This window comes from Myotis nattereri, assembly GCF_964212035.1.
Source record: "Myotis nattereri genome assembly, chromosome: 6".
NCBI classification, from domain to species: Eukaryota; Metazoa; Chordata; class Mammalia; order Chiroptera; family Vespertilionidae; genus Myotis; species Myotis nattereri.
Genome location: NC_138081.1, coordinates 24,612,038 through 24,625,947, shown reverse-complemented (window position 1 = coordinate 24,625,947; position 13,910 = coordinate 24,612,038). Strand labels below are relative to the sequence as shown.

The following is a 13,910-nucleotide window of genomic DNA, read 5'->3' as shown; positions in this document are numbered from 1 at the left end:
GACAGCACTTTAGCACTCTGCTTTGTCACTATTTAAACAGCAAAACACCAACAAGCACAAACCCCAAAACACATAGTGCTAAATAGACTATGAAAAGGATAACTGTTTACAGCCTGAAAGCTGAAACAAGAAAGCAGGGCATCACCTTGTTCAACCTCAACAGGGAATATGTCCACAAATGACCACAAAAATGCAGCAAATACTGATTTGAGGAGCACAACTAAATTTTAGCAAGTAGTCAAATTCACAAATGAACTCTTGGGGAGTTTCCTACAGGAAAGGAAAGAGGCACTGGAGAGTAGAGAAGGATATACAGCATATCCAAACTGATCATTCTAAGATAGCCTCACAAAGTTTACTTGATCCCAGTATGCAGGTAGCAATGCTTTCCCATGCATGGTACAGGGGCTCAGAAATAGCTAACATAGAGTCAATGAAGGCGTGCCCTGCATCTGAAGAAAGAAGAATGCAGCAATGTATTATTATATGACTAGAGGCCCTGTGCACAAAATTCGTGCACAGGGAGTGGGGAGGAGTCCCCTCATCCCAGCCTGCACCCTCTCTAGTCCGGGACCCCTTGGGGGATGTCTGATCCTGGGGATTGAGCCTAAACCGGCAGTCGGACAACCCTCTCACAATCTGGGACCACTGGCTCCTAACTGTCACCTGCCTGCCTGCCTGATAACACCAATGCCCCACCCCCGCCCCCGCCAGCCTGATCACCCCTAACTGCATCTGCCTGCCGGCCTTGTTGCCCCTAACTGCCCCCCCTTGCTGGCCTGGTTGCCCCTAACTTCCCCCGCTGATGGCCTGGTTGCCCCATGCAGCCTGCTGTTCAGTTGTTACTGTTACTGTGACAGAGTCCCAGACAATTTGCACAATCCTCTATTATTAGTATAGATTATCACGCCAGACAGGACTGAGGACACCCCAGTGGATACATAAAATAACATAAAAAGATCAGATCCTCCTGCCTTCACATTCCCACCCCACCTATGCTCCCATGCCAATGCACTCCATAAGCTTGTTGGAAATTGGATACAGCCCTCAAAAGGGGAGATTCTCAATTGATTGAAATTGTACTCAATGCACTGAAAACCCCATAAATTGACTCAGGTTTAGTTTCTGCTTAAAATAGAAAGAATCCTAAATATTGAAGCATCTTGTGTTCTTACTGAAGAAATTGAGTCATTTTAGGATTTAACACATATTTACTGCTATATCTATAAAGTGAAAAATACCACATCAGTATGTTACATCCTAGATAGACACTAAGATAATCACAATAAATATGAGATAACCTATAATATGCATGGATACCTTGGCACAGGAAAGGATTATAGAAATTGAAAGGAGAAAAATACTACTCTGAATGTTAACACATGAGGAAACCACAGGGGAGGAAGGATAATTTGATTAGGTAATAAAGTGCAAGAATGAATGGTTTGCATAAATAAGGAGAGAAAGCAGGAAGGTATTTTACATGTGGAGAATGCAAGAGTAGGTTGAACAGTAACAAATCCCTAAAGTGTACCTGGAGGGAAATAAGTAGATCGGTTTAAGTAAAGCAGAATGCTAATAAAGAATAGTGAGAGAATACAACATGACAGGCTTAACAAAAAAATCCACTGAACTTGGTGAATGACTCGCTATGGGGGAAAAGCATGAAAAGCATAATAGATGAATCAAGTTTTGAAGTTGGAGAGTGAAAATTGTGGTGCCAATAACAGTAGTAGGGAAACTAGAGCAGAACTAGTTTGAGGCAAAATAAACAGTGAGTTTGAGGTGACAATGTGACATCCCAGAAGAAATGACAAGCAAGCAGTTGAAGTTATAAAGTAGGATATTAGAAGAGAAACAGAATTGGAAATGTATATTTGAGAAATATCAGTACTAAGATTAATCATGGTAGCCTGTGAGTGGGTGTCTGAAGTGATGCAATGAGCGAGAAGAGGTGGGGTAGGAAAAGTTTCCACAAAGAAAACAAAGAAGGAGCAGTCTGGGAGTAGAAACATACCTATTATCCCAGGAGAAGAGCAAGAAGAAAAATTCAAGAGTTTATGATCCACTGTGTCAATTGCTACATGGGATAAAAGTTAGAAAGAGGACTGAAGCAATTCAGCTGAGTTTGGTGACAAGCAATTTATGTGTGAGAGAGCAATTTTAGGAAAATGGTTGAGGTGAAAGAAAGAATGGGTTCAAGAGTATATGGAGGGGAATGGAGATAATGGCCATTGATCACTCTGAGAGAAAGAAATCTTGAAATTACTAGGTTTGCAGCATCATCAAGGAAAATGATGGGGAAGTGTTTCATTTTGCTTTCTTTTTTAAGGTTTCTGCACACAAAGAAGAGGGTTCCAATGGAAAAAGACCAAATGGGGATTTAAGAAAATGATGGGGATGATACTGGGAAGGCTTATTCATAACAAGACCTAATTCATATGGTTCTTGTTCGGTTCCAGACACTGTTCTCAGTGATTTGCACATATTAGTACACTTTAACCTCCTAATAGTCTAATAAGTTAGATACTATTTTCAGAGCGTTGAAAAAAAAGATAGATACTATTATCATCCTCATTTTATTGATCAATAAATAGAGGTACAGGGAGGCTAAATAACTTACCCAATAACACCATCTGGTGGGAGGGAGGTCAATAAATGAATGCAGACATACAGACATCATGCTTTCATTCACTGGGCTAAAGATTAAAGAGTAATGCCTCCCTTTACGAGACTGGAGAAGAGAGAGGATATACTGGCTTATTCTAAGATGAAAAGGTAAGTACCTGAGCATAAATGGTATGACATCATATGATAAAGCTCTATCTTGAAAGTAGGAGAAGAGGATAGAGATTAGAGTAAGGATTTAGGAAACATGGAGCCTGATGAAGATTTAAATGAGAGAAGCGCACACTACAGATTCAACAGGAGAATAAAATCTGTTAAACACTGTCTGTAGACCCAGTTGACGAGGGACCATCAAAAATAGTTAAGCCAAATTCATTTTGGCTCTCCTGGGAGAATGGTGGGAAGATTAGAGTTTGGAGACAAGCCTAGCTGGTAAAGCTATAAAGTAGGACTATGAATGACATTATGGTACTGGAGAAAAGTTAATTTAGATGCAAGATTATGTTTTATAATGGCAGGCAAGAAGTTATTTCAAATAATAAAGATAAGTCTTGTAACTTAGTATGCTCATGGACAATATTTATAACACAGGTTGGTAAAAATAGATATCAAATTGGGTAATCTATATTATAAAAACCTAGTGGCCCTAACGCCAGAACGACCAAAGACCAGTGCGGGTGGGCGGGGCTGTAAGTGCAGCGAGGTGTGCATGGGTGGGCGGGGCTGCGTGCATGGGTGGGCAGGGTTGCATGATTTTGCGCTGGGCTTCTAGTTTATATATATTTAATAGGAACAATTGAAGTATAAGACTAAGCAATTTAATCTTCATCAAGAAATATTATTATATTATTATTATTTCAGATACAAATGTTTCTTTATTCAAGATCAATAAATTTCAGATTCTGAAAGACAAATTTTATTATGAAGATTGTGTAGACTGACTATAATTGTACAACCTCAAATTATTTTTCTCATATTGTTTTTCACAGTCTGACCAAGCACAGGCTAACATATGGATTAAATATTGTCTTTATCCTTGCTGAATAGCTCCAGAAAACACTACCAAAATATTTTTTAAAAGAACTATTTAATGCAATCAATGCATATAAAATATAATTATAACCCAATCATAGATTGCAACTTATAAGAAAATGGTATGTTATTAGTAGAATTATTAACTCTATTTAATAGCTAAATGCATTTCATAGATGTTAGTAAGCATTAAATCTGAAAGAATTTTAAATAACATACAATCATTAAAAATAATATATTTTCTCTGAAATACTTTTTTCTACATCAAGAGTTGGAAACAAATAAAGCTCATAAAAATGTCATTCTGAACTTTGCCCAAAAATATTTTGTTTGTGGAAAATGATTATTTAGAATGTTTAATTCAGGGTTCATCATTCAGTTGTGATAGATGCTATTAAATATAAACAGCACATTTTTCCTCATATAGTTGTGTTTACTTTTTAGATAATTCTCTGTGTTTAAACTGGGCTTATGAACTTTTTTTTTTTTTTTTAACAATTCAGGGCCCAAGTAATATTGTTCCACTGCATTCTGGAATATATGGCCTTGACTGCTTTTTAAGTATAGAGGTATATCCCTAAGTTATAGAGAATTTGCTAAATAAATGCTTTTAAACAAGATTTTGAATTTTTAAAAAAACATGTAATTGCAGGTTGATTTTGACAAGTCAATTCTTTCAGGAAATGTTCACGGTCCGAGAGTTTGTACGTGTGAGGATGACCTTCCAGTAATGCACAAAAGAGCAAAGGGCACTTATATGAAGCCTGTGTGGCATTGGCCCCTTGCTTCTAATAGAATCTTTATGATTGTGTTCCGAAGCCACTGTAAGTATTTTGCTTGTTTTTAAAATATATGTGCATAGTTTTAGGTGCTGAACACCTCGTTATTGTTTATATCCCATCAGCACAAAGTATGAGGCAGACACATTTTACAGATACCTGCTGAAATTCTAAGTATTTCTTTGCCCATTGAGTGCAAGTGTAAGTGCTTCCTCCTCAAGGCATTTTTAAGAAGCTTTTTAAGAACATTAAACTAAGATCAGAAGATAAATTAATAATAGGATATTGTAAGGCAGTGTTTCTCAACCTTCCTAATGCACAACCCTTTAATACAGTTCCTCATGTTGTGGTGACCCCCAACCATAAAATTATTTTCGTTGCTACTTCATAACTATAATTTTGCTACTGTTATGAATCGTAATGTAAATATCTGATATGCAGGATGTATTTTCATTGTTACAAATTGAACATAATTAAAGCACAGTGATTAATCACAAAAACAATATGTAATTATATATTTGTTTTCCGATGGTCTTAGGCGACCCCTGTGAAAGGGTGGTTTGACCCCCAAGGGGGTCGTGACCCAGAGGTTGAGAACCCCTGTTGTAAGGTTTTAGAAAATTTCTTGGGATTTCCACCCTAGATTAGAACAGGAAACAACAAGGAATGCAATAAGGAAATGACTTTGAAAGGAAAAACAAATATTTAATAATTTCCCAAGGTTAATTACTATCTTTTTGTAAAGACATGTGCCTTAATATAAATATTTAATACTCTTAATATATTTAAATATTCTTAATATATGTTTCCTCCACACTTAAGTTTTAAAAGTTAAGCACAAAGAAGGTTCACAGCACAGAACAGTTCCCATTTCAGCGGGGAATTCTCACCTTATTATACACGTTGTGACTAAACAGGGTGTGGGAATTCTCCTGTTCGTCAGACAGTGAGAAGGACAAATGACTGAAGGGTCCTGGGGTAAGACAGTCAGCATGTGAGAGGGTCTGTGGATGCAGCAGGGACTTAGCAGGAGGATAGAGTCTAGTCTGATATAAAGGATGGAGAGAAACAGGCTTGTGGGGGACTGTCACATCCTGGGAAGAAGAAAGGCATAAAGAGTATGTTAGTGGACAGAAGTCAAACTCACTTGGAATTAAGTCTAAATATTATAGATGCTATGTCAGAATTTCTTCTTAGGAAGAAGAAAACCTCATACTCAGGTCCCTTACAAGGCATCTGCTTCCATAGTGTATTGTTGTCTCCTTCAATAATTCCTGTCTATCTCCCACCCCTAGCCACTTCTACAGAACTAAACACATGCCTTCAGCATCTCCTAAAGGATGCCAAGTTTGTAATCTTTGAAAGTACTGAGAGGGGAGATGTTTAAGGCAGAAGAGAGCTTGTCCCAAAAGGGGTAGATGGGATTAGAAAGCATTTGTTGAAGACGTAGGCAACAGTGGAAATTAATTTAAAGGTGCTTGCGACTGGTTCGGGAAGAAATTGGGGGGAAAGGGGGAGAGCATTGCAGAGGATATTAATGTGTGATCGGGGCAAAAATACTGGTTTAATTCATGGTAAAGTTGTTGAGTTGGGCTGAGTATGAACGAGGGATCAGGTAGAGGTGAGTCTAGAATGAATGAATGAGGTCTTTAATTCCAAGCAATGTGTTGTTATGGAGAGAAAGTGAAGTTAGAGCAAACAGATGAGTTCAGCTGTACAGAGGAAAGTTAATGAGGTCTAACCTGAGTGGTTCTTTAACCAGGAAAAGGGACTAATGCAAATGACTTTGAGGAAATAGGAATTACCAGATGAGGCCATGGATTACATGAAATGAGCAAGGAAACCATGGGTGGGAAGTCATGAACCTACAAATTAAAGTTACAAAGAGGGTCTCTCTAATACCTACAAAAGAGAAGGACTACTTTTTTGCAGATATATAAGTTCCTCTTGTATTTCAAGCTGAATCCATTTTGCTAAAACCATGTATTGTTAAACCATTGAACAACTGACTGGTTTTCTAAAATTTATGTTGAATGTGTTGGCTGTATCAATAGATGTACCCTTCTACCCACCCCTTTTTATATATATTTTTAATTGATTTTAGAGAGGAAGGGAGAGGGAGAGAGAGATAGAAACACCAATGATGGGAGAGAATCATTGATCAACTGCCTCCTGCCACTGGGGGTCAAGCCCGCAACCCTGGCATGTGTCCTAACTGGGAATAAAACAGTGACCTCCTGGTTCATGGGTCGATGCTAAACCACTGAATCATGCTGGCCAGGATGCTACCCCCCTTTTTAAAGCAACTGATTCAAAACTTACTTTGCAAACTAAACTTTCAGAAAATTTAAAGTAAACTCTCAGAAAATTTAAACATTATAATTCTAATGTATTTGTTTGTAGAATTAAGGGATTTAAACCCTCTGTACCTTGAAACGGTGACCGTGTTTTATTTTTATTAGGTTCTTGTTTATGCTTCAAGTGCTTATTTTACATATTGAGAAAATATAAATAATTTCACACATACACATGTAAAGCATACATTATTATAAAAAAAGATAGCACCCTATGTACAATAGCCTGTATTTTATTTGTTTGGATTTTTTTCCACTTAACAGCTTTGGAATACTTCTATGTCAGAAAATGAAAGCTTTAGATTTCCCACTGAGACACATTACTGAGTTATCTCAATGATTATAATTGCCATTCCGTTGATTCTCTCAGAAGCTCGAGTTAAATCAACTAAAGTATTAAATCACTTACCTTAGTAATAAATTTACCTCCTCTTTGCCAGTTCTTATATTTTTTATTCCTTTCTTTTGTATAATTCTGTTGACTCATACCTCTAATATTATAAAACAATAGTCATGTTAGTGTGCAACATTAATGGACTACTGATAGTTTTGCCCATTAAAGATGGCTTTTAGATTGAAAGATGTTCTAATGTTGTTTTTATTTCTCAATCAGCTATTCCATTATTCAATCAACAACTAATTACATTTCTTAACCAGTGCAAAAAGTGATTAATATGGAAACTGAATAGCAAGCACGAGCCTAGCTGTGTAAGAGAAAGGCAGCATCTTGAGGGTGAAGGTGCCTACGAAACGATGAGCTGAACAGAGTCTCTGGTTTATATTCTGGCTTCAGCTTTTCTTGCAGGGTTTAAGAACCCATTCTGAACATGTCAGGAGACAAGCCTGTCATGATCCATGGAGGGCCGAGGGTGTCCTATATGGCGGAGTCTGACAGGGTTGAAGTTGAACCAATTAGGAGGAGCTGTGCCGTTGTGGTGAGCTGTGCTGTTGTTGTTTTTCTCGTAAGCTTGCTGTAGCCAAACTCCATCTCTTTGGAGTCAGTCAAACCTGAACACATCTATCTATACGTAAGGTCAGACAGTGTCAGCTACTCCAGGTAGCTGGGCAGAGAGGAAAACAGAATTTTATCCACACTTGGAAGAGCTAAAGCGAGCTAGGAATCTTGTCCAGGCTCCTCTGAGTTCTATCTGGCTGACTCTACAGGACAAAAGTGAAAGGATCCTTGGTAGCGACAGCCTCACCATGGACATCCTGTTCCAATCTGTGCTAGTTGTCTTCTACGCTTTGTGTAAGTTCTTATCCTGTGATTCTCTTTTTTAAAATACTTTTATTAATTTTAGAGAAAGAGGGCAAGAGAGAAGAATTGATTGATTGCCTCCCACACACACCCCTACTGGGGAATCGAACTGGAGACCTTTTGGTGCACAGGACAATGCCCAACCGACTGAGCCACACCAGCCAGGGAATCCTACGATTCTCTTTACCAAAATCCTGGGCACTTTCTTTTCTTATCTCCTGTGTTCACTCTCCTCCTTCCAGGGTCCCCTATCTTTCTTTTTCTTGGTTTATCTCATATTTACTGGGCCCTAAAGGAGCTTCCTGGAGGAAATGGAGCATTAGAAGTAAAATTTTTACATTTTGCAGGTTAAAATTTTTCTTCTGCCCTTACTTTTAAGTTTTTGGATATCGAATTCTAAGCAATATTATTTCCTTCAGAACTTTGAAAGCATTGCTACACTGGAACAGTGTGACTATCCTGTTACTATTTTATTCATTTGTTTTTTAAAATTTTTGTATAGATGATTTCTACAGCTCTTCTGTTTTTCCAGTTATCTTTTGTCATTTCTAATAAGATCCTTTGTTTTGCTTTTCTTATGCACAGAAAATTTTATTGTTCTTAAAATAACAATAAAATATTTGCTGTTATTTGCTGTGCTGAATATTTGTTTACTTTTATTCCTTTATTTATTTATTTATTTAGCATACTTAGATTCATAAATAATCTTCCAATGACTGTTTTAACTGTATCTCATAAATTCTAATAAATAATAATTATCTTTTATTTTCCAGGTAGAAATTTATTTTGAATTTCCTCTTTAATCAAATAGTTTGATCTACTTTAGATGATTATTTTTCCACAAAGTTATCATAAATTGAAAAAATGACAAAGTATTTTATCACTAATTTATTTTATTCTCATCCTATCTCTTACTTTTTGCCTTATGAGTGTTGATGTTAAAATAGTCAACCAATCATATTTTCCCTGTAAAGTTTATTGTCTAGCACATAAGGGGGTCTTACTTGTCTTGCTTAAGAAATGTTTGACCTGAATTCAGCTGCTCATTATGGAGACTATAACCTCTCTTTTTTTTTTTGGTTTGTAGTATCTGGAATACTTTGTCATCTTCAACTGTCCCCAGTTACTTTGTGTTTTGTTTTATTTTTATATATATATAATTTTATTTATTTAAGAAAGGAAGGGAGAGGGAGAAAGAGATAGGCACATCAACAGTGAATGAGAATCACCGATCAGCTGCCTCCTGCACACCCCACACGGGAGATCAAACCTGCAACCTGGGCTTGCGCCCTCACCAGGAATTGAACCATGACCTCCTGATTCATAGGTCGATGCTCAACCACGGAGCCATACCAGCTAGGCCCCAATCACTTTGTTTTAACAGTTTGAAATTAAAGATCGATTCTGTTTGTTATGTAGTCTGGGAGATTCCCCGCCTCTGCTCATTTTTCTTGTCTTTATCTCCATAGTAACTAAATCTTTCTTGAACGACCTGTTTTTGCAAGAGATTCACATGTGGAAGGACAACTGCTGGGATTGTCTTTGTGTTTCAAAGATACAGGATTTGGGTTGTGAGTTTATTTAGACTTTATTTTTCCTCAAATAATGAAACTCGGCCATGAGGTACTTTACAGAACAATCTGTGTCCAGAATGCCACAGAGAAAGAGAAAACCTTCTGTAAGTAAGAATCCTGTGTGATTCAAGGTACATCCTCATTTCCTCTGCTTCTCAGAGCAAAATCAGGTCTGGCATCTCTATTGCCAACATACACATCCATGCAAAGAAAAGGGATTTGGAGGTGTGACTATTAAGGCATATCTCACATGTTCAGGAAGAGTGTTTGCTGGCTGCACTCTGCAGTCACTGTATCCTCCCTCCACTGGTTCCCAAATGCACATTTGCTCGTTCTCTTCACTGGCTTTAGCAGTCCTGTAGCTGTCACCAATTTTTGTTTGTTTGTTTTAAATCCTCATTCAAGTATATTTTTTCCACTGATTTTCAGATAGAATGGATGGGGAATCAAACCTTCAACCCTTTGGTCCATGGGCCAATGCTCTAACTACTGAGCCAAACTAGCCAGAGCATGTTTATATTTTAATAGGAGATTATGGTTTTGTTTATCTTTCTTTTTGCTCTTGAATATCAAGATGATAAAATGTAATTCATTGCTTACTACACACCTGTCATATTCCAACTAGAAACCTCATCTGTATTTTTGAAAAACAAATATTCATAAGGTATTTTGAAGTTTGTCACTTTTTAAAATACTTTGCCTTGAGATAACTTCAGAACATCTGAATGATCCAAACATTTATATATGTATATATATATGACATAGAAATATATATATACATATATATATATATATATCTTCACTCCTATATATCTATTCCTATATATAAGAATCTTTACTATATATATAATTATACATAAATGTCTGCATCTTCCTTGTCATCATAGCTTATCTGTGGATGTTGATATAACTGCACCCTGAATTTACGATTATACACACACACACACACACACACACACACACTAGTGGCCCAGTGCACGAAATTCGTGCATGGCAGCGGGGGGGAGGGGGTGTCCCTCAGCCTGGCCTGCACCCTCTCCAATCTGGGACATCTCTCTCGCAATCCGGAACTGTTGGCTCCTACCCGCTCACCTGCCTGCTGCCTGATTGCCCCTAACCACTCTGCCTGCCGGCCTGCTCGCCCCCAACTGCCCCCCTCCCCGCCAGCCTTCTCACCCCCAACTGCCCCTTCTTGCCAGCCTGATTGCCCCTAACTGCCCCCCATTCACCGGCCTGATCACCCCCAACTGGCCCCCCACTCAGCCTGCTTACCCCCAACTGCCCCCCCGACCCCCTCTGCCAGTCTGATTGCCCCCAACTGCTGCCCCCTGCTGGCCTGCTCACCCCCAACTGCCCCCCCCGACAGCCTGCTCACCCCCAACTGCCAACCCCCCCCCCCGCCGGCCTGATCACCCCCAATGGCCCTCCCCTCCTGGCCTGGTAACCCCTAACCACCTCTACCTCAGCCCCACCACCATAGCTTTGTCCTGAAGGATGTCCAGAAGGTCTCCCAGAAGGTCTCCCAATCTAACTAGCATATTACCCTTTTATTAATATATATATATATGTTAATTGTTGATAACTTCACAGTTTTCCCATAGAACAGTGATTTTATTAAAGAAGTCACTTTCTCTAAAGAATAAATTTTCTCTGACTTATTTTTCCTTTAATCCCCTAAAATGTCACATTTCATATATTTCATATTTAGAACACAGAGGCTATCAACAGAGAATGTTTTAAAATCTATACTTTGATCCAACTGCATGATGAAACTCCAACATATTGTAATTTTCTCATTAATTACCGTTTCAACTCTTCAGAGGTCATTTATATGTATTTTATAATAGTATTTGATAGAAAGAAAAGACTTAGTTCACCATTCAATTGTTCTCCTTCAAAGGAAACCAGTGTTGGCAGCAGCAAGAATATACATCTCCCCAATTAAACTGGGTTTTTCCTTTAAAAAAAATTACCCCAAAGACTTTCATTATTTGCTCTAGTAAAACTTTAAATATTATACTATTGAATAGCTCACATCTTTAAATATTACTGAAAAGCATGTCCTGGATACCTACTTTGTATATGTCTTACAAATTTCAATGCCAAAATACAAGTGTCAATTAAAATTCAAGGCAAAAATATAAACTTAGGGTTAGGTTTATGAATAATGAAAGTAGATATAAAATCTTATTTCAAAAAAATAATCTATACATATAAGAGCCCAGTGACCAGAATGGCAGAATGACCAGAACGATCAGAATGACGGGTGACTATGATATGCACGGCAGGAGCCAACCAGCCTGATCCAGGACCCGATTGCATCCCTCCTCTGGCTGGCCAGGTCCCCGATTGGCTCCCAATACCCCGATCGGGGAGGAGGGTGGCCAGCCAACAGTCCGCGGCCCCTCTCTCCCACTGTCCCGGCCCAATGAGCCCCCACTGGGGCAGGCCTGCCGGACCCTACCTGTGCATGAATTTGTGCACCAGGCCTTTAGTTTCAAAATATTCTTATCAAATTCAATAGTTTATCACTGTTTATACTTTATGTTTATGGCTGATAATAAGCTTATTTATACTAAAAACAAGTATTACATCACCTCTGGCATTTCTTGTTCTTTATGCCTACATTAGTAATGGTATATTCAATCGAGATTATTTTGCAGGAGATTTTTAAAAATCAAATCATTTTATGAAGATTATTTTAGCAAAAAATGATGAATCATACATCCAGCTGGCATATAAACTGCCAACAAAGCACCAGCAAAGGGCACCTTAAGGTACTATGGGCACTTTATTAAAGTCTGTATTTTAAGGTCACCTGCTTGCCTGTAGTTTGGAAACAAAAGGTGAAAATCCACTTTCTCTTTGCCGCCACTGCCTCTGTGCCTTTGGGAACTCAGAGCAGCACTAGGCAAAAAAAGAAAAAAGTTGCTACAAGCTTAAGGAATAGACAAATGAGAGCTCCGTCCACTACCCCAAATTAGAGAGCCCTAAAACTCTCCCAGAAACTCCCACTTAGAATAGATGTGAGTTATGACTCTCTAGCATTCAGATCTACAAAGGAGACCAATATAAACCCATGTGACACAGCAAAGCTTAAAATCTTTCTTGTGATTTTAGGTCAGGAGTTGGCCAACATTTTCCATAAAGGTCAAGTTATTATATATTTTAGGCTTAGCAACCATATGTTCTGTCACAATTCCTCCTACTATGGTCATGTGAAAGCAACCTTAGACAAGGCATAAATGAGTAGGCTTGCCCGTGTGCCAATAAACTGATTTATAGCAACAGGGGCTGCATCAGGCCATAGTGTGTGACTTCTGTTTTAGGTTTAAAGAAAAACAAACACTAACAAAATCTTTATCATGTCTCCCACCTCTAATGAATTATCTTGAAGTTGGTATGTCTTACTTTGGAGGTCACTATTTTAAATGAGTCCTAAACATTGAACAACATTCTACACTGCTTTCAATAGATGAATCCGTTAATGTTCTAGTCATTGAGGGAAGGACAGGGATCATAAAATTGTCCTGTACATGTTTCTATCAGTGAGCTAAGCAACAGCTATTTCTGATAAAATGCTTTAAATTACCTTTCACTTACTAAAGAATTGTCTCCTTCAATATAAAAATCCTTAGAGAAAATATTTCTCCAAAAAAAAAAAAAAAAAGCTTTACTTAGGAGCTTGACTTTTATTTTGAGTGATTATACCCTGCAAATTTTCATATCCTGCAAAATTTCAAAAACACAAGAAGCAAGCAATCTCTTTCTGCATTAGAAACAAATTAGCAGACAAATATGCAGAGGGAAAATTAATTTAGCTCTATTTATTAAGGAATTCCAGATTCTGCAGCATTAAATATTGACAGAGACATCAGAAAAGCAATGCTACAGCCATATCGGATGCATTCACCACTCTAGAAATAAGCCCACTTTCTATTCGGCCATAAAGTCACACTGTTTAATTTCAAAAGCTGTTTTCATTACAGCACCAACAAAGGACACTTTAAGGTACTACGGGCACTTTTTATTAAAGTCTGTACATCTGAGGCTCTTTTGTTGCATCCTCGTATTTTAAGGTCACCTGCTTGTCTGTGGTTTGGAAACGAACGGTGAAAATCCACTTTCTCTTTGCCCCCGCTGTCCCTGTGCCTTTGGGAGCTCAGAGCAGCACTAGGCAAAATTGCTGGAGCCTTTAACTCCATCCTCTCTCCCTTCTTCCCACTTCTTTGATAAAACAACGCTTCTTTGTAAATGGAGCGCTTCTTTACAGCTCCCCTTTTCT

General features: G+C 38.2%; 1 protein-coding gene across 4 annotated transcripts in view; it reads right to left on the bottom strand.

Annotated features, from left to right (window-relative positions):
• The window catches only part of MLIP (muscular LMNA interacting protein), a 252,035-nt gene that overhangs the window by 29,181 nt on the left and 208,944 nt on the right, over positions 1–13,910 (bottom strand). For all 4 annotated transcript variants that reach the window (XM_081095070.1, XM_081095069.1, XM_081095072.1 and 1 more), the window contains one exon: positions 5,330–5,533. In XM_081095070.1, coding sequence (XP_080951196.1) covers positions 5,330–5,533 — 204 coding nt within the window. The remainder of the gene's footprint in view (positions 1–5,329; positions 5,534–13,910) is intronic.